Source organism: Oryctolagus cuniculus, chromosome 1 (assembly GCF_964237555.1).
Source record: "Oryctolagus cuniculus chromosome 1, mOryCun1.1, whole genome shotgun sequence".
NCBI lineage: Eukaryota > Metazoa > Chordata > Mammalia > Lagomorpha > Leporidae > Oryctolagus > Oryctolagus cuniculus.
The window spans coordinates 103,786,935-103,812,828 of NC_091432.1; the positions used below are offsets into that span (position 1 = coordinate 103,786,935).

General features: G+C 42.8%; 1 protein-coding gene across 4 annotated transcripts in view; it reads right to left on the bottom strand.

The window, feature by feature from the left end:
* Nucleotides 1–25,894, bottom strand: part of ALG9 (ALG9 alpha-1,2-mannosyltransferase) — a 122,928-nt gene that overhangs the window by 61,845 nt on the left and 35,189 nt on the right. For all 4 annotated transcript variants that reach the window (XM_070078146.1, XM_070078150.1, XM_008261528.4 and 1 more), the window contains exon 13: nucleotides 24,220–24,349. In XM_070078146.1, coding sequence (XP_069934247.1) covers nucleotides 24,220–24,349 — 130 coding nt within the window. The remainder of the gene's footprint in view (nucleotides 1–24,219; nucleotides 24,350–25,894) is intronic.

The window sequence follows — 25,894 nt, forward strand, 5'->3', positions numbered from 1 at the left end:
GTCAGACATAAACAATCTATTTCAGCAGTTTCTTTTTTAAGATTTATTTATTTATTTGAAAGGCAGAGTTTCAGAGAGAGAGAGAGAGAGAGAGAGAGAGAGAGATCAATCTTCCATCTGCTGGTTCATTCCCCAAATGGCTGCAACCACCAGGGCTGGGCCAGGCTGAAGCCAGGAGTTTCTTCTGGGTCTCCCACATAGATGCAGGAGCCCAAGTACTTCAGTCGATCGTCACAGTTTTCCCAGGCCATTAACAGGGAGCTGGATCAGAAGTAGAGCAGCCAGGGGTCAAACTGGTGCTCATATGGGATACTGGCTCTGCAGGCTATGGCTTAACCCACTGAGCCACAGTGACAGCCCCAATTATGGCACCCTTCCACTGAGCCTGGATATAATCCCAACTCTTAGATCCAGTCAGCCGGTGAAAGTGTATGAAATGAAATGAAGTATTTGGCCTTCTTGTGAAATTGGTGCATGGGAGTGAACACCTAGGAAGGTGGTACTGCAATTCATGGGTGAAGCCCATGAATGATATCTCTTAGTTCTCAACATTTCTCAATATAAACCAATCTCCTACTTTATATCAAAAAATGCAGATTTAGAAAACTGAGAAATCATGGAAGACTGTTTGATAGCTTTCATTTTCAAAAATATGTTTAGGATTTCTTTTATAAATTTTACTTTAAAAGTATCAGTTTATATAAAATATTTTAAGAATAGAACTATCATACAGAATGAAATTCATCATATTTATGACTAAAGTCACTATCACTGTCATTGAGAAAGGGCAAGTGCTAAAATAGGAACATTTAGTGAATTTCTACTTCAGGGTTAAACTGTGCATATAAAAAGTCACATACCATTTTAGTCAAAATTTAAAATTTTTTCTGAGGATTTTATATCATAATGATTTAAAAGAGGGCCAAAGGAACACCAACACATAGAAAGATACCTGCCCTTTAGGAGCTTACTACCTAAGAGGACCAGCAGCAGGGTCCATGCCATGGCACAGCAGGTTAAGCCATGCCACCTGTGACACCAGCATCTCATATGGTCAGCTGGTTCCAGTCCTGGCCATACCACTTCTGATCCAGCTCCCTGCTAATGTGCCTGAAAGGCAGTGTAGCTGGCCCAAGTACTTGGATTCCTGCCACCTAGATGGAGTTTTAGGCTCCCAGTTTCAGCCTGTCCTGGCCCTGGCCGTTGCTGCTGTTCGGGAAGTGAACCAGCGGATGAAGTTCTCTCTCCCTCTGTAACTCTGCCTTTCAAATAAATAAAACAAATCCTTAAAAACAAACAAAAGAAGATGAACAGTATCAGATAAAACTACTTTAAATAGCATTTAGCCAGAACAGTAAAGCCATTATACCAAAGCACAGTTTAAAACTTATGGGGGCGGCCTGTGCCGCGGCTCAATAGGCTAATCCTCCGCCTTGCAGCGCCGGCACACCGGGTTCTAGTCCCGGTTGGGGCGCCGGATTCTGTCCTGGTTGCCCCTCTTCCAGGCCAGCTCTCTGCTATGGCCAGGGAGTGCAGTGGAGGATGGCCCAAGTCCTTGGGCCCTGCACCCCATGGGAGACCAGGAGAAGCACCTGGCTCCTGCCTTCGGATCAGCACGGTGCGCCGGCCACAGTGCGCCGGCTGTGGCGGCCATTGGAGGGTGAACCAACGGCAAAAGGAAGACCTTTCTTTCTGTCTCTCTCTCACTGTCTACTCTGCCTGTCCAAAAAAAAAAAAAAAAGTTATGGGGGATGAGAGGGAAATATTTGGTCTGACAGTTCAGAGGCCTGCATCACACATTGCAGTATCTCAGTTCAATACCCAGTTGTAGTTCCTGACTACCACTGCCTGCTAATGCAGACCTAGGGAGGCAGCAGGGATAGCTCATAACTGGGTTCCTGGCACCCAAATGGGCGACTCGCATTGAGTTCCTGGCTCCCAGTTTCACTCTCAGTCAAGCCCTGGATGTGGGCATTCGGAAGAGTGAACCAGTCCATTAGAACTCTCTCTCCCTCTTTCCTCCTCCCCCTCTCCCCCTTAAAAAAAAAAAAAAAAAAAAAAAAAAAAAGCAATGAGAATTTTCAATTACCCAGAGTTGGCAAAACATGCTCATAAAATCTATTATAATTTTCTCTTCTTAATCATCAATAGACATTTTTACACATTTTGAAATCTAAAAAGAAGGAGTATCTCTTTAGATCCAAACCATTTTCATTGTTATTTTCATCATCCTTCAAAAGGAGGTAAATTCAATAGATGATACTCTACCTAGGTTAATATTTGCCAGAGAAATTATATGTCTTGTTCCAAAATGATGGGATGAGCTAGGCAGGGGAAAAGGACTAAGGAAGGGGATCAATTTTCTGCTGAGTCCTATGTTGGACTTTATTTTAAAATCTGTGGTTCCCGGGGGAGAGGCAAGATGGCGGAATAGGAAGGGAGCACACTGATAGTCCGGGGAGAGATAGTTTAATAAAAGTGGAGATACTGCAGGTTCAAGGAAGAGTAGGGGAGGAAACAGCAGAAGAAACTCTTCCAGAACGCGTGATTCACAGCGGACCTGTGTGGAGAGCGTGGGAGCCCACAGTTCGGGACACCAGCGGCAGACTCAACACACCAGCTGGAACACAAGGTGAGCCGAACCTCAATAGCCCGAGACACCGGCAGGCAAGCAGAGAGAGGAGACTAGAGGGAACGACCCCCGGGGGGAAAAGTTCACCAGGCTAACTGGAAGAGAGAGAGAGAGAGAAAAAAAAAAAAGGTGACTGGTACGGACACGGGTTTCTCTCTCTCTGCTCACCTCTCAAGGGCGAGCAAGACAAAGAGCAGGCGCCATCTTGGACATACGTCATAAGCAGAGCGACCTCAGGTCTGCACCGGCCCTGAGCCTAGCAGAAAACCCTGACTCTGGGCGGGGCGAATTAACAGGAGATTAGGACCTAGTAAATTTGTGGTGCTACTGAACTGAGACTGTGAAAAAAGAGACGGTAGGGGAGAGAACTCACGGAATTCACCTGAGTACTCTCCAGAGACGCTACAATTCCGTAACTTTGGCAACCCAGTGGGAGACTGAAGGAGAATTTGAACCCACTCTGAGGGCCAAACAGATTCCCTGTGTGGTCCTTGGGAAAGAGCTTCCGATCTCTGGCTCCTGTGGGTATATCATTTGCCTGCTAACTACCTCCAACTTCGTTCAGCTGTGCGGAATTACTTCCCTTTTGAATCAAAAAAAGAAAGAGAGAGAAAGAGAGATTTACCACTCCTAACCTGGGAGTGTCACCTTTGGGACACCAAACAGAGCTCCCAGGCCACACCCATCTCAAGCCCTAAGGCTCCATCAAAAACAGATAGTCCACTTAATCTAGAGTCATAGTATAACAAGAAAAAGCACCACAGTGAAGAAACCAAATATCTCCAATATGCCAAATAACAAATGCAAAAACCGAGGTAATAAAAACAAGGAAGTCACCATGACGCCCTCAAATGAAAAAGACACCCCAATTCAAGATTATGAAGATGATGACATAGAAGAAATGCAAGAAGCAGATCTCAAAAAATTGATAAGAACATTAAGAAGTTCTCAAAAACAAATTCTTGAACTACATAAAGCCTTAATGGACAAGATAGAAAATCTCTCTCGTGAAAATGAAATATTAAGGAGGAATCAAAATGAAACGAAACAATTAGTACAACAGGAAACTGTGATAGTGACTGAAGTGAAGAATTCAATAGATCAAATGAAAAACACAATAGAGAGCCTTACAAACAGAATGGGTGAAGCAGAAGAGAGAATATCGGACTTAGAAGAGAGAGAACAGGAAAGGATACAGTCAGATCAAAGAAAAGAAGAGGAAATTAGAAATCTAAAACATATTGTCAGGAATCTTCAGGATACTATTAAAAAAACCAACATTCGGGTTCTAGGAGTTCCTGAAGGCATGGAGAGGGAGAAAGGATTAGAAGGCCTTTTTAGTGAGATATTAGCAGAAAATTTCCCAGGTTTGGAGAAGGACAGAGAAATCCTAGTACAGGAAGCTCACAGAACCCCTAATAAACACGACCAAAAGAGATCCTCACCACGACACGTTGTAATTAAACTCTCCACAGTGAAACATAAAGAAAAGATCCTAAAATGTGCAAGAGAGAAACGTCAGATTACTTTCAGAGGATCGCCAATCAGACTCACTGCTGACTTCTCATCAGAAACTCTACAAGCTAGAAGGGAATGGCGAGATATAGCCCAGGTACTAAGAGAGAAAAACTGCCAGCCCAGAATATTATATCCTGCAAAGCTATCATTTGTGAATGAAGGTGAAATAAAGACGTTTCATAACAAACAGAAATTGAAAGAATTTGTCGCCACTCGTCCAGCCCTGCAACAGATGCTTAAAGATGTGTTACACACAGAAACACAGAAACACGGTCATCAGTATGAAAGAAGATAAAGGAAGGAAACCTCACAGCAAAAGATCACAGGGAATTCAAAGCATATATTAGAACTTATCTTTGGCAAATGGCAGGGCAAAGTTACCACTTTTCATTAGTCACATTGAACGTTAATGGCCTGAACTGTCCAGTTAAAAGACACCGATTGGGATTTGCTTTTTAACCTGATGCAATTTTAAATGATGCTTAATTTTGTTTTTAAATTTCAAATCCTAGCTCTTACCCATACATGGAACAACAATTAAATTGTACATGTAATTCGCCACTTTGCTACACTAACATTGTTCCAGGGGTACTTATGATGTACTTTTGAATTTTCTATACATGCAATAATGACATTTGCTAGCAGTTTTATGTCTTCCTTCCCAATATGTATGCATTTTGTATCCTTTCTTTGTGTTACTGCACTGTCTAGTAATTCCACCATAATATTGAAAAGTAGTGGTGAGAAAAAGACACTTCCCCCTTTCCCCAACTTAAGGGAAAACTGTCCAATTTCACTATTAAAGTTGGTTTTGGTAGATATTCTTTATCTAGATGAGGAATTTCTCTTCTGTTTCTTGTTTGCTCAGTTTTTTTATGCCAAATATCTTTTACAAAAGTTGATGTAACCATTTAACATTTTTGCAGTTTGTGTAGTATGTCCAATTTATTGATTTTTTAAAATGCTGACAGCCTTGCTTACGTGGGATAAATACCACTTGCTTGTACTACATAAAATTGTTGGATTTTACCTATTATTTAAAAAAAAGAGAGATTTCTAAAGGCAACCCAGAGGAATCCTTAATCCAGTTCTTCATTAGAAGAGATGTGCAATTCGGGACATGCTCAAGCTGACTTACCTCAAACGGTAGAGTTAGAAACATACCAGGGGATTCCAATTCAATCCCACCAAGGTGGCATGTACCAATGCCATCTCACTAGTCCCAGTGATCAATTTCTGTGCACAATTGATCATAATGATAGGACTAAGAACCAAAGGGATCACATAAACAAGAATAGTGTCTGCAAATACTAGCTGATAGAATCAAAAAGGGAGAGAATGATCCAACATGGGAAGTGAGATACACAGCAGACCCATAGAATGGCAGATGTCCTAAACAGCACTCTGGCCTCAGAATCAGCCCTTAAGGCATGCGGATCCAGCTGAAAAGCCCATGAGAGTATTTCAGGCATGGAAAGCCAAGACACTCTGGGGAAAAAAAAAATGAAAGATCTCCACGAGTGAGATCCCAGTGGAAAGAACGGGTCATCAAAGAAGGAGGTACCTTTCTCTGAAGGGAGGAGAGAACTTCCACTTTGACCATGGCCTTGTCTAAATATTATCAGAGTCAGTGAACTCAGGGGGCTTCCATAGCCTTGGAAACTCATGACAAGAGCCTAGGGTGATTACTGATGCCATAAACAAGAGTGTCAATTTGTTAAGTCAACAACAGGAGTCACTGTGTACTTACTCCTCATGTAGGATCTTTGTCCTTAGTGGGCTGTACATTGAGATTTAATGCTATAACTAGTACTCAAATAGTATTTTTCACTTTATGTTTCTGTGTGGGAGCAAACTGTTGAAATCTTTACTTAATGTATGCTAAACTGATCTTCTGTATATAAAGAGAATCGAAAATGAATCTTGATGTGAATGGAAGGGGAAAGGGAGTGGGAAAGGGGAGGGTTGCGGGTGGGAGGGACTTTATGGGGGGGGGAAGCCATTGTAATCCATAAGCTGTACTTTGGAAATCTATATTCATTAAATAAAAGTTTAAAAAAAAAAAATCTGTGGTTCCCAAAATATCTCATTCTCATACTGAAGTGTTAACAACAAAATACATTCAGGAGGAGGGGTTATTTATGTACCATTCCTTCCACTAACGGATAACTGGTGATTTGCTTATATGTGCTAGGAGTAAATGAATTTGTTTCTCTTTTTTAAGATCAAGTAGATAAATTTTAGGGGAAATGAGTAATATAAAATTCCTGAGGGGCTGGGCAGGATACCTGGCCATGGGAAAATAGTGTTACGATGAGGAAACAAAAAATGTGTATCAGCAGCTCTCCACTGTGCAAATTGCAAAGGAGACTTTTTTCCAGCTTAAAAAAAAAAAAAATCAGGGGCTGGTACTATGGCATAGCAGGTAAAGTCTCCACCTGCAGTGCCAGCAACCTATATGGGCACTGGTTTGCATCTCAGCTGCTCCACTTTCAATCCAGCTCTCTGCTATGGCCTGAGAAAGCAGTAGAAGATGGCCCAAGTCCTTGGGCCCCTGCACCCATGTCGGAGACCTGGAAGAAGCTCCTGGCTCCTGGCTTCAGATAGGCACAGCTCCAGCTGTTGCAGCCATCTGGGGAGTGAACCAGCAAATGGAAGACCTCTCGCTCTCTCTGTCTCTGCCTCTCTGTAACTCTGCCTTTCAAATAAAACAAATAAATCTTTAAAAGAAAAAAAAATCAGTATACAGCCTGAAGAGTGGTTTGGCTGGAAGAGAATAGAACAGCATGTAGGGGACAGCAAACTATCTTTGTAAAGACTCACAGGTGTAAGGGAGCCTGACAGGCTGAGTGAATGGAAGAGGCTAAGTTATGTGGGGCAGGTATGGCTTCCAGGCTTTCAATTTCAATTTCCTTTTTTTAAAAAAGATTTAGATTTATTTATTTGAAAGTCAGAGTTACACAGAGAGAAGGAGAGGCAGAGAGAGGTCCTCCATCTGCTGGTTCACTCCCCAGATGGCTGCAACAGCTGGAGCTGTGCCTATCTGAAGCCAGGAGCCAGGAGCTTCTTCTGGGTCTCCGACGTGGGTGCAGGGGCCCAAGGACTCGGGCTGTCTTCCACTGCTCTTCCAGGCCACAGCAGAAAGCTGGATTGGAAGTGGAACAGCCAGGACTAGAAATGGCGCCCATATGGATGCTGGCACTTCAGGCCAAGGCGTTAACCCGCTGTGCCACAGCGCCAGCCCCTCAATTTGAATTTCTATAAACAACCCAGACTGGGGAATTCAGAGGCATCTATATGATACAGATTGAACGCAGCTAAAAGAAAAGTATTATATTTTCCTGCAACATGTTACATTTGATGGGGAACCAGTAAGATGTGAATCTGCCAAACACTAACCAACCTCTTCAATTCACATTAGAAAGCTAGACAGCAGCCCCGCCCTCTAGGAGCTTATAACTATACTCTACTAAAGTATAAACAGACCCTGAAAAATGACAGTGCTTGAATACTAATTAGCCTAAACTTCTCTTAACAGGGTTTGGGGAGGCCTCTCTTTAGTTCAAGGAAACAAAATGGAGGGTCATTGGAGTATTTTAGTTAAATTTTACAAAAGCATCTAGCACTTATGAGCCCTACATTAGATACCATGGAGGTTTCAAAGATAAAGGACAAAAACATAAATATCTGCCCTTAAATAAATGTATAACTTAGCAGATAAAATAGTCATATGCATAAATATGTGAGAGCAAATGATACAAAGAAATGAAAAATGCCTCTGCCCAATTAACTAAAATCTAGAATTCTCAAACCATTTAATTTTCCCTAAACACTCAATGCTCTTTCATACTTCAAGTCTTTACATATGTTGTTCCTTTCTGGAATGTCAATTTTTCCTTCCCCTGATAGATAACTCTTAATCATCATCCTATAAGATCGAGATCCTATGCCACCTATTAAGTGAATCTGTTCCTAAACAGGGAAGTAGAAGCGTCTTCTTACTGTCTTTCTGTCCCCATATTTTTTTTAAAAAAGATTCATTTATTTACTTGAAAGTCAGAGTTACACAGAAAGAGAAGGAAAGGCAGAGAGAGAGGTCTTCCTTGTACTGGTTCACTCCCAGTTGGCCTCAACGGCTGGAGGTGTGCCAGTCTGAAGCCAGGAGCTTCTTCCGGGTCTCCCATGCAGGTGCAGGGGCCCAAGGACTTGGACCATCTTCTACTGCTTTCCCAGGCCATAGCAGAGAGCTAGATCACAAGTGGAGCAGCCAGGTCTCAAACCAGTGTTCATATGGGATGCCAGCACTGCAGGTGGTAGCTTTACCTGCTATGCCACAGTGCTGGCCCCGGGGCCCCATATTTTTATGGCACTCATCACACATTAGGTCTCTCATGCTAGATCAGGAGGGCAAGACTTATGTCCTTTCCTAAATCTATCTTTAGGTTTATCAAAATAACATATCATATAATTTTCAAAACTTAGTGGTAAAAGCAGCTTATGAAAAACAACAGGGGTCAGCGCTGTGGTGTAGTGGGTAAAGCCACCGCCTGCAGTGATGGCATCCCATATGGGCACTGGTTTGAGACCTCCTTCCCCGCCTGCAGTGATGGCATCCCATATGGGCACTGGTTTGAGACCTCCTTCCCTCCGTCTCTCTCCCTTTCTCTCTCTTTCAATCTTGAAAGAAAAAAAAAACAAAACAGTGCCTTTCAGAAGCAACATCTTTTTGTCTGTTTCCTGGTAGCTTTTGATTTTCTAATTGTCGAATAAGAAGACACTTAACTTCCTTTGGTAGTTGATATATCCTGGTATGAATTTTTTCTCATTCATCATTTCAGGTACACTGTGGGTTCTTTCAATCTGAAAAACAATGGCCTTCACTTCTAGGGAATTTTCTCATATGCTTTCTTTGGCAATCTCTTCTCTGTTTCATCCTTGTAGCTGGATGCAGGACTCTCCAATTTTATTGTTCCTTTTCTTATTTTCAATCTTCATTTCTATATTATTATGGCATGAAAGATTTCTTCAATTTTATTCTCATCATTCTACTAGTTACAAAAAATCTCTATTATTTATTCTTAATACAAGCAGCTCATAATTCCTTACTGCACCTTTTTCAAAGCATGTTTTGTTTTATGAATGCATTTTTTATCTATCAGGGATTACTGATTATGGAAAATGAATTTTTTTCCTGTTTCCTACACTGTTTATTTTTTCCCTGCAATTATTTTTTCTTGTTAGGGATTTAAAATTAATTAATTTATTTGAAAAGCAGAGAGACTGAGAAAGAAAAAGGGAGAGACAAAGACAGATATTCCATCCGCTGGCTCACTCACAAATGGCTTCAACAGTCAGGCTGAAGCCAGGAGCCCGGATCTCCATCGGGACCTCCCACGCAAGTCACAAGGGCCTAGAGACTTGAGTCATCTGCTGCTGCTTTCCCAGGTACATTAGTAGGAAGCTGGACAGGAAGCCAGGGCTCTCTGGCACTCCAATCAGGCATGCTGTTGCAAGCATGGCTTAATCTGCTGTAACTCGGGGACTTTTCTTAACGGACAGGAGACTGCCCGTGCTTTTTGTCACCTCTGTATATTTAGCGCAAAGGCAAGGACAACAAAAAGTTCAAAGAATATGTGAGTACATGAACCAGTGATGGAACAGAATGGGAAAGCTCCTGCTGAGGCACCTGGGAAAGCACGGGAAGATGGCCCGAGTGTTTGGGCTCCTGCCCTGACATGGGGATCCAGATGAAGCTCCTTGCTCCTGCTTCAGCCTAGCACAGTTCTGGTTATTTTGGCCATCTGGGGAGTGAACTAGTAGATGCAAGATCAATATATCTCTCTCTACCTCTTCCTCTCAGTAACTCTAGCTTTCAAATAAATAAATTTCTAAAAATGATTAAGAATGAAAAGATGGGGCCAGCACCGTGGCTCACTTGGTTAATCCTCCACCTGCAGCGCCTGCATCCCATTTGGGTACCGAGTTCTAGCCCCAGTTGTGGCCCGGGAAAGCAGTGGAAGATGGCCCAAGTGCTTGGGCCCTGCACCCGCATGGGAGACCAGGAGGAGGCGCCTGGCTCCTGGCTTAGGATCGGTGCGGCGCCAGCCGTGTCGGACATTTGGGGAGTAGACCAACAGAAGGAAGACCTTTCTCTGTCTCTCTCTCACTGTCTATAACTCTACCTGTCAAATAAATTAAAAAAAAAAAAAAATGAATGAATGAAAAGATGCCTATACACTGGAAGTGAACATTGAATTGTGCTGGTGAAACACACAGATCACTGTGTAAAGCCAGGGACCAAAACTGCTGAGAATGCCCCTGGCATCGATAGTCTCTGGACACTTTAAGGACAAACTTTGGTCCATATCCCATCAACAGGCAAATTAATTTCACTTAAATTTTTATTTAATCCGTTAACTCCCCTCCTGCCTGGGACATTTTAACATAGGCTATCAGCACTACCCACTGCAAGATCCTCTTTAGTTGCAAATTTCCAAAACAATTTCTCTCCAAGCTGGTAAATAGGTAAATCACATCTCTTTCTTCAAAGCAATTTAGATCTAGTTCGCAAAAACAGTCCTAAAGGCACTCTTAAATATACTGACTGAAATGACTTGGTTAAGAAGAGGTCAGAAGGCTAAGAGGCAAAAATTACTTAACAGAAAACTTATCTCCCAATTTTGAGTTGGAAGTTTTCCTTGTACACAAAGGGAAACTCAGGTCAGCTGACAACACGGTGAGTGGTATTCCTAGAGAACACCAGAGAGCTTCCGGGAGTTGCAAAGAGTTCATTCCTAGAGCCCCTGTTATGGTTATTTAATTTTTTCAAATGATGAAAGTAAAACATAATCATAGAAAACAAGAATAAAGCATTTTAAAAAATCACTTGCAATCTTCCCAAAGAAAACCATTATCAATCTCTTAGTATATGTCTCAGACTTTTTTCTCTGCAGATACTGACTTTTCTTCACAAAATTTGGATCATGCTATGCTGTGTACGGTTTTACTGTGACTATCTTGAGATTTCTCAGTAACCCCCATGTCTATTGCTCTTTTGGTCTAAAAACTCAAGTAACACTAGTTGAACTAGAATAAAAATAGTTTCATCTCTCACGTTTATCAATATCTCACAGTGAAGAATCTGAGGCCATTCTCCAGAAACACATAATCTGCAATTCACAAAATCAAAAGATTTAAATCTGCCTCAAAGTGTAACCAAAGAGCTCATTTTTTGGTTGTGTTTTTTTTTTTTTTCAGATTTAATCATTCTTTCTTGCATCAAAAATAACAAAATTGTAGGGTGACATTAACACATGATTGTGAAACAAAAATGTGTTTCATTTCATTAGTCACAGGCTACATATCAACCAGCTGTCGAAGCTAAAAATATGCCTTAATTTAAAATTTTGTAAAACACAAGCATTTAAGGCTCATTTTGAAAGAAATGTGACTTCTTTCAGTTTCTAACAACCCACTAGAAGCTTGGGAGAAGAACAAACGAATACCCTACCAAAAGAAAAAAGGTGTGTGTGGGGGGGGTCGGCTCACAGGTAGAATTCAAACTAATTTATCACTCACCAATTTCACATTGTTCCTATCTCACCAATAAACATAAATTTGGTTTACACCCCAGATGTAAACCAAAATACATTTTCTTAAAGGAAAGCATGAGCCCAAGGTAGAGATCACGAGATTAATAAAAAGTATGTGGGGCAAGCATTTGGCACAGCAATGAGATGTCACTTAAAGACACCTGCACCCTATCTGAGTGCCTGGTCTGAGCTGCTCTTCCACTTCTGATACGCTTTCCTGCTAATGCGCTCCCAGGGAGGCAGCAGGTGATGACTCGAGTACTTGGATCTGCTCCCAACCACATGGGAGGCCCAGGGAGTTCCAAGGTCCTGGCTTCAGCCTGGCCCAGTTCCAGCTGTTGCAGGCTTTTGGGGAGTGAATCAGAACATAATTTTTTCTCTTTCTTTCTCTGCAGCACTGCCTTTCAAATAAATAAAAATAAACAAAACTTTAAAAAAAATAATAGTATGCATTCTCTGTTGGGGAAGGAGTGAATTAAGGATAACTGGGCAATAAAATAATGCCACAGCTCTTCCTTATCATCTGTAAAGAAAACTTGGCCAGGGCTGGAGTGTGCAGTGACGTTTCTATGTCAGCATCACGCTGAGGTAGCAGAACACAGCACAGAGAACCCTACCAGACACTGAGCATCATGGAGACTTCTGTCTAGGGTCATGGGGTTCCACGGCTCACGTAGTAAGTGTTGCTTCCACAAAGTATTTGACAAGAAAACTGATAATGGCAAAAACAAATATAAACACTGCAGCTGGATTTCAGATACTTTCAGTTAACTGGAAGAAGACGCAAAGACATTTCAAGGGTCTTGGAAATTCACTTATTTAGAAAGAAAGTAACAACTGAATTGATTCCAGAAGGAATCAGAGGCTATTAACTCTCAGTCATTTTCTTGCCACTACTTCATGTTACCAGTCATCAGTATTCTCCTATAAGATGTTCTTTATTCAAATCAGAATACTGGGGCAGGAGAGGAAACATTTGAAAGGGGAGACTGCAAGTATTTTTCTAGCTTTTCATTTCCTCTTTTAGTTATTTCCCAGTTAAATTTATAAAAGTAGCTGCCACCCAGGGGCACAGATCGTCACACACACATCATGGCTAAACCTCTATTTGTTGCTTTAAACTCACAAAAGTAAAAATTCACTGCAATGTAAAAAATATAAACTCACAAGTAAAGATTTTTGGTTATTCAATCACTATAGGTCATGGAAACATCAATTAATTTCCAAACACCAATACAATGTATGTTAGGAAATTAATTTTTTTTTTTTTTTTTTTTTGACAGGCAGAGTGGACAGTGAGAGAGAGAGACAGAGAGAAAGGTCTTCCTTTTGCTGTTGGTTCACCCCCCAGTGGCCACTGCGGCTGGTGCGCTGCGGCTGTCACACCGCGCTGATCCAAAGGCAGCAGCCAGGTGCTTCTCCTGGTCTCCCATGCGGTTGCAGGACCCAAGCACTTGGGCCATCCTCCACTGCCCTCCCAGGCCACAGCAGAGAGCTGGACTGGAAGAGGAGCGACAGGGACAGAATCCAGCATCCCGACCAGAACTAGAACCCGGTGTGCCAGCGCCACAGGCAGAGGATTAGCCTATTGGGCTGTGGCGCAGGCCTAGGAAATTAACTTTAATGAAGTATTAGGAATAGTATTCAATTAAGATCTTAGTGAATTCCACAGATCACCATGTATATGATAGTATAACTATATATATGTTATATATATCATAGCAATTGTAATCTGCTTGCTTTGACATCAGACTGACTACAGTTAGTGAGGAGACCAACAGGGCAATTTATTTTCTCTTCCAATAAGGTCTTCTAATATGAGAGGGGGAAGAGTGAAATAAGAGAAAAAGGAATAGAAAAGAAAGAAAAAAGACGAGGGAACGAACCTGATCATTTCTATTTATTAATGAACACAGTATTTGCTACTGAAGGCACCTGGCACACACAGAACAGAGTCCCAGAAATAGAAAGTAACTCTTTGAGAAAGCAATGCTCAGCTGCTTACTGTCTGTCTATTCAGTCTTGTGTACATCAGAGAATGACCAACCATCATAGGAAACATGTGAAACCATACTGAAGGATCCTGGAACCAAGCTGTTCATCCTCATGCTAACCTGTGTGAGCTACAATCTGAGTCCAGGTTCTTTGCCCATAAAATGAAGAGGTCAAAAACTGGGTATCCTCTCCTGATGAACAGTAGTCTTCCTACTTTCAACCTGCTGAACTCTATATTTAGTTGAACTCTTTATTTATTTAGGTTAAGCCTGTGACTATAAAGTAAATTGAAAAAAATATGTTATTGCAAAAGTTAAAGGAAGAAGGGAGGGAGGGATGGAATGAGCAGAAGGGAGGGAGAAGGCAGTATCATCATATTCTTAGAATTGTATCTATGAGGGGCTGGCGCTCTGGCACAATGGGTTAACACCCTGGCTTGAAGCGTCGGCATCCCATATGGGTGCCGGTTCTAGTCCCAGCTGCTCCTCTTCCGATCCAGCTCTCTGCTATGGCCTGGGATAGCAGTAGAAGATAGCCCAAGTCCTTGGGCCCCTGCACCCACGTAGGAGACCCGGAAGAAGCTCCTGGCTTCAGACTGGCATACCTCCAGCCATTGAGGCCATCTGGGGAGTGAACCAGCAGATGGAAGACCTCTCTGTTTCTACCTCTCTCTGTAACTCTGTCTTTCAAATAAATAAAATAAATCTTTAAAAAAAATTGTATCTATGAACCACATGAAATCTGTTCTCTGTATTAATAAAAAAAAAAAATAACAACAAAACCTGTTTCCTAAATTCCCTTCCAAATCCACTATTCTTTCCCCTGGTTAAATGGGGAAAGTGGGGATAAAGAATGAGATAAAGAAAGCTCTGACTTACAGTTTTGTTATTTTGCTTTTAAAGATTTATTTATCTATTTGAAAGGCAGAGTTACAGAAAGACAAGGAGAGACAGAGGGAGAGATCTTTCATTCACTGGTTCACTCTCCAAATGGCTGCAAAGCCAGGAGCCTGGAGTTTCTACCAGGTCTCCCACTTGGAGCAGAGGCTCAAGGACTTGACCCACCTTCTGTTGCTTTCCCAAGCACATCAGCAGGAAGCTGGATCAGAAGTGGAGAAGCTGGGACTCAAACTTGCGCCTATATGGGATGACAGCACTGCAGATGGCAGTTTAACCTGCTATGCCACAGTGACAGCCCCCCAAAGAGTTCTGCTTTAACAAGTGTTTTGAAACTACCAATTTGTTCCAACACAATAGACATTCTAGAGAACATACTGAGCATAATTTCATCTGTGTATTGCTTATGTGTTATTTAATGCACAGGAAACACTAGGTGAATGCAGAAAACCACTCACCTGAACCATCCAGCATAAGAAATACACAAAGAGGGAACGGCACTATGGGACAGCAGTTTAAGCCATTGCCTGCAGAGCCAGCATCCGATATGGGCAACTGTTCTAGTCCCAGCTGCTCCACTCCTGATCCAGCTCCCTGCTAATGTGCCTGAGAAAGCAGAAGATTGCCCACATATGGGCCCTTGCAACCACATGGAAGACCTAGAAGAAGCTCCTGGGCTCTTGACCAACCCAGCTCCAGCCATTACAGTCATTTGGGGAGCAAACTAGCAAATAGAAGATCTCTCTATCTCTGCCTCCTTACCCCACAACTCTACCTTTCAAACAAATAAAAATGTTTTAAAAAATACACAAAGAATATGTAAGCACATACTCAAAATATCTACTGGCTTACACAGTGTCTGTGGTGTCTGTGGAATGAGCTACACTCAAACATCCACGTTTGGTATTACAACTTTGTCAGATTTCACGTAGCTCTTTCACTGCTTCAAAAGCTGCAAACATTCCAACACACTTCGCAAGCTAATTTTAGGCCTTTTACAAGGTAAACATACTCATTGTAGTATTTATGTACTTTTAACCATTTAACATATATAAATTTGTACTACTTTTGTTAAAGATTGATTTATTTATTTGAAAGGCAGAGCTACAGAGAGAGAAAGGGAGAGACAGAGAATCTTCCATCTGCTGGTTCACTCCCCAAAAGGCCACAATGGCCACGGGTGGGCCGACCTGGATCCAGGAGCCTAGGACTTCACCTGGGTCTCCCAGCTGGGCAGCAAAGACCCAAGTAGTTGGGCCATCCTCCTCCGCTTTCTCAGGCACACTAGCAGGAACTGGATCACAAGTAGAACAGCTGGAATTCGAACTGGCACTCAGTTGGGATGCCAGCATTGAAGGCACAGGCTCAACGTGGTACCCTGGCCCCCATACTGCTGTTTTTATTTATTTTTTATTTTTTTGTTTTTGTTTTTGTTTTTGACAGGCAGAGTGGACAGTGAGAGAGAGACAGAGAGAAAGGTCTTCCTTTGCCGTTGGTTCACCCTCCAATGGCCACCGCCGGCACGCTGTGGCTGGCGCACCACGCTGATCCGAAGGCAGGAGCCAGGTGCTTCTCCTGGTCTCCCATGGGGTGCAGGGCCCAAGCACTTGGGCCATCCTCCACTGCACTCCTGGGCCACAGCAGAGAGCTGGCCTGGAAGAGGGGCAACCGGGACAGAATCCGGCGCCCCTACCGGGACTAGAACCCGGTGTGCCGGCGCCGTAAGGTGGAGGATTAGCCTAGTGAGCCACGGCGCCAGCCCATACTGCTGTTTTTATTAAGTTCCTTTTTTTTTTTTTTTAATGTATCACTGTCCAAGTTTTAAGCAGTAAGTCCCTAACCGTATTTTCCCCAAAAGTCTGTGGTTTTTAACTATACAACAATTTTTAGCAGTTGTATATCATGGTATAGTAGAACTGACTGTATTGCCATTGGGGGAAAATCTAATCAATGACCAATCTAGTTTTTCAGAGATAAGAGAAGGAGGGAGGCTTCCAGAAACTCTGTTGTTGAAATCCAGCAAAAGTTTCCCTGTAAGCCCCCTTCCAAACAGTGGGGCTTTTCCCTCTCAGATCTATCCACTGACTAGGCAGCTTCCCAAATCAGATCCCAGTTTTGGAGTGAGCAGGATATCATTCAAATTTTTGTTGACTATATCAAAGTGAATTACTTAAGAATTTAAGAGGTGACCTTGAATAGGACTTCTACATTCAGACTTTATTCTGGCAGAAAATCTTGGCATGAACCACTCCAGATACCCCCTAGTTTAATAATGGAATGTTCAGCTTCTGTTTGATATCTCCCAGGAAAGAATATGTAGCAAAAAAAAAAAAAAAAAAAAAAAAATATATATATATATATATATATAAAATCTCTGTAATATATCGTTAAAGCTTTAACAGTGCAATGGAAACCAGAGAGCCCTTAGAGGCACTCATAATCCTTCATAAATTCAAACATGAAGAAGATAGTGAAATAAAGGTGGCTATACATCCTTTCTAACTTCCATGCACACTAGAAATGGGACAGACTGAACCACCTGGCCTGAACCATAGGCTGGCTAAAATTTGTCACTCAAATTTCAGATAAAAATAATGCTATTTATTATGCTCAGGCAAGATAAAGAACATAATTATTTTTGCCTTCTTAAAATGAACCTTGACTAAAATCCAGGACTGATATAGCAAGAGCAACATAAGTGTGGTACTGCACGTGCTCTCCTACATCAGGAAAAGTTGTTAGGTCATTATAGTCGTTATCCTGGAACTATTTCTTAGACTTAAATGTATTTTTTTTAAAGATTTACTTATTTATTTGAAAGGTAGAGTTGCAGATAGCGAGGGAGAGACAGAGAGCAAGAGAAATCTTCCATCCACTGGTTGGTTTACTCCACAATGGCTAGGACTAAGCCAGACTGAAACCAGGAACCAGAAGTTTCTTCTGGGTCTCCCACATGGGAGCTGGGGCCCAAACACTTGGGCCATCCTTCATTGCCTTTCCAGGTGCAGTACCAGGGAGCTAGATTGAAAATGGAGCAGACAGGACTCGAACTGGCACCCATATGGGATGCTGGGATCACAAGCAGTAGCTTAACCTTCTGTGCTGCAACACCAGCTCCTAACTTTTTAAAAATACTGAGATTCTGTTTGCATACAAGTGTACATATATACATATATGTATGTATATATAGGTACATATATGTATATATATGGGCAAATGAAAGAAAAAAGAAACATCAAAATGGTAACATTAATAGTACTTAGATAATGAAATGATTTTTCTTTATTGTTCACGGTTTTCATTATTCTATACAGTGAATTAATATTAATTTTACTATCAGAGGAAAATACACTTTTAAACAGTAACTGAGAGATGAATCCCTGACCACAGTTCATGTAGGATTAATCATAAGCTATCAGCTGTCCCTGCTACTTTGCAAATGGTCAAAGGTAAGTAGAATGGATTTGGAACACATGTCCCCACCATGCAGGGAAATCCGCAAAATTAGAACATAAACAGAATTCTACAGGAAAACTCAACCACAAGAATGTGGGCCTGGGGCCGGTGCCATGGCTCAATAGGCTAATCCTCCACCTTGCAGTGCCAGCACACTGGGTTCTAGTCCCGGTCGGGGCGCCAGATTCTTTCCCGGTTGCCCCTCTTCCAGGCCAGCTCTCTACTATGGCCAGGGAGTGCAGTGGAGGATGGCTCAAGTGCTTGGGCCCTGCACCCCATGGGAGACCAGGAAAAGCACCTGGCTCCTGGCTTCAGATCAGCGCGATGCGCCGGCCGCAGCATGCCAGCCGCGGCGGCCATTGGAGGGTGAACCAACGGCAAAGGAAAAGGAAGACCTTTCTCTCTGTCTCTCTCTCTCACTGTCCACTCTGCCTCTCAAAAAAAAAAAAAAAAAAAAAAAAAAAAAAAAAAAAAAAGAATCCTATACTCCAAGAAGACATAACAGACTTATTTGTCCCTGCTTTTATCCGTCAGAATTTTGGTGACTCTTACTGGCCCACTATGAAACATCTTCACCTTTCTAGTAAAGCTAACAATTACTTAACCAAATCTAATAGTCTGTGGTGGCAGAGAATGTAGAAGCATGATCTAACCATAGACAACTAGTGGCCAAAGCCTAGGAAATTTGTAAAAGGTCACTAGATTTTCTGGCCAGCTTTCTTTCCACACCATTATCCCAAGAACGGTGAGCAATCATTATCCACCGAGAAAGCATGTACAGCAATTTTCCCTTACCCATAGTTTTGCTTTCCATGGTTTTAGCTACCCATGGTCAATAGCAGTCTGAAAATATGAGTATTAAATGGGAAATTTCAGAAATAAACAATTCTTAAGTTTGAAACTGTGCTCCACTAGGAGCAGCTTGATGACATCCTGTGCCATCCTGCTCAGGATATGAATTATCCCTTTGTCAGTGTATCCATGCTGTATATGCTACTCCCTTTTAGTCACTTAGTAGTCACTCCAGTTATCAGATCCACTGGGATGCCTGAATTCAGGTACTTTTTAGTTAATAATGGCACCAAACTGTAAGAGTGGTGATGTTGGCAATTCAGATATGCCAACGATTAGCCATAAAGCGTTTCCTTTAAATGAAATGTAGGAGTTCCCAACTTAATGAGCAAAGAAAAAAATTATATGCTGATGTTGCTACAATCTACATTACAGCATATTATGAGGAGAATGTACATATTCATATATTTATTACAATATATTGTTATAGTTGCTCTATTTATTATTAGTTCTATCTAATCTCCTATTGTGCCTAATTTACAAATTAAACCTAATCATAGCTGTATACATATAAGAAAAATCATGGCATATGCAGGATTTGGTGCTATCTAGTTCCAGGCATCCTTTGGGAGTCATGTAAGTCACTACCCACAGATAAGGATTGACTACTCTAAAGGCCAACCACAAGGTACATGGTGTCTCTATCCTAGGTGCTACAGTGAATACAAAAGAAACAAAGGTGTAGTCATACCCTTCACATCATCCACACATCTGTTGGGGAAAGTATGACACACATGTAAGAAAGATTTTAATAGGGGCTGGCATTGTGGCACAGCAGGCTAAGCCAAAAGTCACTGTTGTAACACCAGCAGCCCGTATTGAAGCGCCTGTTCAAGTCCTGGCTGCTCTGCTTCCAATCTAGCTCCCTGCCAATGTGCAGAAGATGGCCGAGTGGTTGGGCCCCTGCCATCTATGTAGGAGACCCAAGTGTAGTTCTTGTCTCTTGGCTTCAGCCTAACCCAGCCCTAGATGTTGTGGCCATTTGGGAAGTGAACCAGTAGATGCAAGATCATATTTTATCACTCTCTCACTCTCCATTCTGCCTTCCAAATAAATAAATCTTAAAAAAAAAAAAAGAAATATTTAAACAACCCAAGACATCAAAATAAAATGGTTAATCTTGATGATGGGATTATGGGTGTGCTTTCATCTGTTAATCTTTACAATGTACATATACTATCTGACTAATAAAAATACCGTGGGGCTGGTGTTATGGTGTAGCGGGAAAAGCTGCTGCCTGCTGCACCAACATCCTATATGGGTGCCAGTTCAAGTCCTGCCCTCTCTACTTCCAATCTAGCTCCCTGCTAATAGCTTGGGAAAAGCAGTGGAAGATGGCCCAAGTCTTTGGGTCCCTGCACCCACATGGGAGACCCAGATGAAGCTCCTGGCTCCTGGCTCCGGCCTAGCTCAGCCCTAGGCGTTGCAGCTATCTGGGGAGTTAACAAGTGGACAGAAGATCTCTCTCTCCCTGTCTCTCCCTCTCTCTGTAACTCTGAATTTCAAATAAACAAACAAATCTTTAAAATAAATAAATAAAAATATCTTAAAGAAAAATCAGGTTGGCACTGCGGCTCACCAGGCTAATCCTCTGCCTGCGGCGCCGGTGCCCCGGGTTCTAGTCCCGGTTGGTGCGCCGGATTCTATCCTGGTTGCTCCTCTTCCAGTCCAGTTCTCACTGGAGAAAAGAGGAAGCACCTGGCTCCTGGCTTCGGATCGGCACAGCACGCTGGCCATAGCAGCCATCTGGGGCATGAACCAACGGAAAAAGGAAGACCTTTCTCTCTCTCTCTCTCTCTCGCTAACTCTGCCTGTCAAAAAAAAAAAAAGAAAGAAAGAAAGAAAGAGAGAGAGAGAGAGAGAGAGAGAGAGAGAGAGAGAGAGAGAGAAAGAAAAATCAAATGGCTAATTAAACTCTATAAGAAAAATAGTGGCCGGCACCACGGCTCACTAGGCTAATCCTCCGCCTAGCGGCGCCAGCACACCGGGTTCTAGTCCCGGTCAGGGCGCTGGATTCTGTCCTGGTTGCCCCTCTTCCAGGCCAGCTCTCTGCTGTGGCCAGGGAGTGCACCCCATGGGAGACCAGGAGAAGCACCTGGCTCCTGCCATTGGATCAGCGCGGTGTGCCGGCCGCAGCACGCCGGCCACGGTGGCCATTGCAGGGTGAACCAACGGCAAAAGGAAGACCTTCCTCTCTGTCTCTCTCTCTCACTGTCCACTCTGCCTGTCAAAAAAATAATAATAAAAAAAGAAAAAAATAGTTAAGGCATGAACAGCAAGGATTGTTCAATAAGGACTTAGAGAGGTGGCTACAGAGAAAAGAATTTTGATACTATGAAAAGTGAGACAATGGTAGTCTAGGAATAGTCATCAACATAAGCAAAGTCACTGGGGTGGAAAAGGCAGTGAACAAGTCTGAACAGACTGGGACACAGCAGGCATTTTGGTCTCCAGTTCAGACACCCACATCGGAGCACCTGGGCTCGATATCTGGCTCTGGCTCCCAACTCCAGCTTCCAGGTACTAACGCATAGCATCAGAAGCAGTGTTAATGACTCAGATTGGATTCCAGCCACCCACACGGGAGATCCAGAGTTTCCTGTCCTGGCTCTGGTGGGCATCTGGGGAGTGAACCAGCAGATGGGGGAGTGCTGGCTCCCTCTTTCTCTCTGCTTCTCAATTAGAAAAAAAAAAGTAAAGAAAGAGACAGACACAAATACACTATAAATTCCCTTAAGGGTTCCTTTGTCAGATTAAGAATATTTATAGCAAAGTCTACATACCAGTCCACACACCACTATGCTAAATATGACAGCAATATGATATCAAGTCTCATTAGTTCCCAAGTAGGTATTACTATTCCTGTTTTACAGGTAGAATCTAAAATTAGTTAAATAGAAAAGTTAATTAATTTGTCCAAGATCATCAGGGTAAGCAACAGAGCAAAGATTTGAACCCAGGCTGGCTCACTTAACTCCAAAGTCCATGTTCATTTTTTACCAGCCCTTGCTACCTCTTCCTAAGGCATGGTTCTGATAGCACCACTCTGAATTATACCATCCCCTTATCATGGTACATTCCCTCACCCTCGGGGCTATCCAGTATCCACATGGTAATTCCTTGTACATGAAAACCTGTGCTCAAGAGGGTATCTTCAACTAAGATAAAAACAACCAGTAACAGTTTACCCTGCCTGGGGTGTGCAGTTAAACGAATGAAGCTGTAATATAAGCCACACACTGCAAACGAGTACCACAGGGGCCAGGACAACGATGAGTTTTAAGATGTCCATTTTAACAGCTTACAGCTAAAGCCCACACGCAAGACTCTCACTCATAAGCCCATAGGATCTCTGTGGAGGTCTAACTAGCCCCAGTATGGGGCACAAATTGTCAAATATGGCTGCAGGTATGCTTTCAAAGTCTCATTATCTTACATTTTAAGCATACAGCAGAAGAACATCTCTTAAACATGTGTGACATCTAAATTGCTAAATATTACTTTTAACAGATGCCAAAAAAAGTGCTTTCTAATAATTTTATAAAGTGATCTTTTATTGTCTCTGTGAACCAAGAGGAACATTATTTTTATTGCTCCCCCCTCTTTCATGATCAAAGATTTTACAGGTCTTAAATGTCCAAAGTGTCAACTTTCAAAAGAACCAAAATAAAATCCCTTGGGATCTCAGAGTACATAGACAAGTAGGCAGAGGATCATGGCACTGAGAGATTACTCCATGGCACTCACTATGGAAAGAGTCTTCCTGATTGTTCATGTGCCAAAATCAGAATGTAGTAAGAACTAGGGCAAAGGTCTACCCGGTTACTTGAAAGTTCTCCATAGAGGCTGACGCTGTGGCACAGCGGGTAAGGTTGCCGCCTGCAGCACCAGCATCCCATATGGGCGCTGGTTCAAGTCCCAGCTGCTCCACTTCTGATCCAGCTCTCTGCTATGGCCTGGGAAAACAGTAAAAGATGGACCAAGTCCCTGGGCCCCTGCACCCATGTGGGAGACCCAGAAGAAGCTCCTGGATCCTGGCTTTGGATCGGCACAGCTCAGGCCATTGTGGCCATCTGGGGAGTGAACCATCGGATGGAAGACCTCTCTCTCTCTCTCTGCTTCTGCTTCTCTGTAACTCTGCCTTTCAAAAAAATAAATAAATAAAGATTAAAAAAAAAGTTATTTCCCCATCAACTATTTTAATGGGCCAAGGAACATTAACAGTTTCAGAATGATGGTTCAAGTTCTATCAGAATAAAGTTTCTAGGCCAGCGCCACGGCTCATTAGGCTAATCCTCCGCCTTGCGGCGCCGGCACACCAGGTTCTAGTCCCAGTCGGGGCACTGGATTCTGTCCCGGTTGCCCCTCTTCCAGGCCAGCTCTCTGCTGTGGCCCGGGAGTGCAGTGGAGGATGGCCCAAGTCCTTGGGCCCTGCACCTGTATGGGAGACCAGGAGAAGCACCTGGCTCCTGGCTTCAGATCAGCACGGTGCGCCGGCCATAGCGCACTGGCGGCGGCGGCCACTGGAGGGTGAACCAATGGCAAAGGAAGACCTTTCTCTGTCTCTCTCTCTCACTGTACACTCTGCCTGTCAAAAAAAAAAAAAAGAGAGAGTTTCTAGCCTACCAACAGCTTGGAAATACAGGGCCAGGTGTTGTGGCACAGTAGGTAAGGCTGCTGCCTGCCACACTGGCATCCCATATGGGCAATGGCTACACCATTTCCAATCCAGTTCCCTGCCTAGGAAAGCAGTGGAGGATGGCCCAAGTTCTTGGACCCTGCACCCATGTGGGAGACCTGGAAGAAGCTCTTGACTTTGGCCTGGCCCAGCCCTGGACATTGTGGCCATTTGGGGAGTGAACCAGCAAATGAAAGACTTCTCTGTCTCTTCCTTCCTATCTCTCTCTCTCTCTCTCTCTCTCTCTCTCTGTAACTCTGCCTCTCAAATAAGATAAATTATTTAAAAAGTACACGGAAAATGAAATTAAAAAAGTTTATTTGGGCGCCAAAAATTTATTAAAAATAGAGCTTGGAAGTGATATTGAATTATGTATTTCGCATAAAAAATAAGGATAGAGGTCACTTGAGAATAACAGAAGCACTGTTCACTATTTCTCAACAAAAGTTGTTCTATCTTGCCCCCTTAAGAAATCACCTTCTAAGCAATTCTCATTTTGTCAGTGCTCTGTTATTTTACACATACACACATACACACATGCCCATATATTTCAGGGGTAGAATTCTGTTCAAAGAACCAAGAAGAGAATGTAACCCTTACATATCTGGATGGCTCTTCAAGGTTTTGGTCATTCATGTCAGTAGGAACAAGCCGGGTGGCCAATGGTCCCTCTACAAAAGGTTTCGGTAGCTGGCCTCTGAACTCCGATGGAATGAACTGAAGCTGCCAACTGTCAGAAACACAAATGAGGAGCGTAAGAAAAACACAAGGGGATCTTATTGCTAAATGGACTTGAGACAAACAAACCACATATCATGTGAAAAACATTTCACTGGAAGAAAAATATTTCTGCAAAAACCTTAACCAGGGAGCACGGAGGCAGAGTTCATAATTCAGTCCAAAATCATTGAGAAATTTACAACTAGAGGTTTCTCAACCCATTTTACCAATTCTTGGCAGGGAAGCTTGCAACCAAACGGTTTCATGTCATCAAACCACCAGAGAAACCTCAAAGTTTATGACCAACTATCAGGAGATAAAAAGGAGTTGTGAAAAATTAAAGAAAACTCATCAGGTATTCAGAAAAGGAGTAAAATGTTAACATGTGGCCCTAAAAACACCCTATGGGAGAAGTAGTTTATTCCTGAGTAATTCTTAACCTAGGAAACTATTTCAAATGTAAAAATCAAAGGCCAAAGTCAACATTAAAAACAAGCTTCAGTTTAATCATTAATGGGGAAGGCATGGTGGTGCAGCAGGTGAAGCTGCCACTTGGGATGCCAGCATCCCATATCAGAATGTCAATTCGAGTCCTGGCTGCTCTGCTTCCAATCCAGCTACCTGCTAATGTACCCAAGAAGACAGGAGATGACAATAGATGGAGACAGTACTTGGGCCCCTGCCACCCATGTGGGAGACCAAGATAGAGTTCCTGGAGGCTGGCTTTGGCCTGACTCAGTGGGAGCTGGGTCATTTGGGGAGTGAACCAGCAGATGGAAGATGTGTGTGTGTGTGTGTGTGTGTGTGTGTGTGTCTCCCTCTCCATCTGCTGCTCCGCCTTTCAAATAAAAATAAATCTTAAAAAAAGTGATCATTAATGAGACAGGGCTTTTTTTTTTTTTTTTAAGATTATTTATTTATTTGAAAGGTGGAGTTACAGGGAGAGAGAGGAAGATTGATCTTCCATCCACTGGTTCACTCCCGAAATGGCCACAACAGCTGGGGCTTGGCCAGGCCAAAGTCAGGAGCTTCTTCTGGGTCTCCCACATGGGTGCAGGGGCCCAGGTCCTTGGACAACTTTCTGCTGTTTTCCCAGGCCATTAGCAGGGAGCTAGATTGGAAGTGGAGCAGCCGGGATTTGAACCAGTGGCCATGTAGGATGTCAGTGCTGTAGACGGCAGCTTAACCTACTACACCACAGGGCCAGCCCTGATATAGGGCTTTATTAAGCACAAGAAATTACCACCAAGTAGAGGTAGGCCACCAAAGCCAGTTCTGAAATGCAGCATCTGATTCATCTTAACCAAATTTCCCTTTTACCTAATTAGGACCCTTCAGTGGCTAAATTTGGCAAAACACACACACACACACACACACACACACAAGGAAATCTAGGGCATATGCTATCACAACTAAGAGACAACATTAAGAAAACTGGTACACAGATCTTACCCATAGCTTTCCCCAGCATCACTACACCAGAGAATTTTCACCACTGGCAGATGAGAAAAAATACTTCTCTAAAAACAATCTTCCAGCTGGTGCCGCAGCTCAC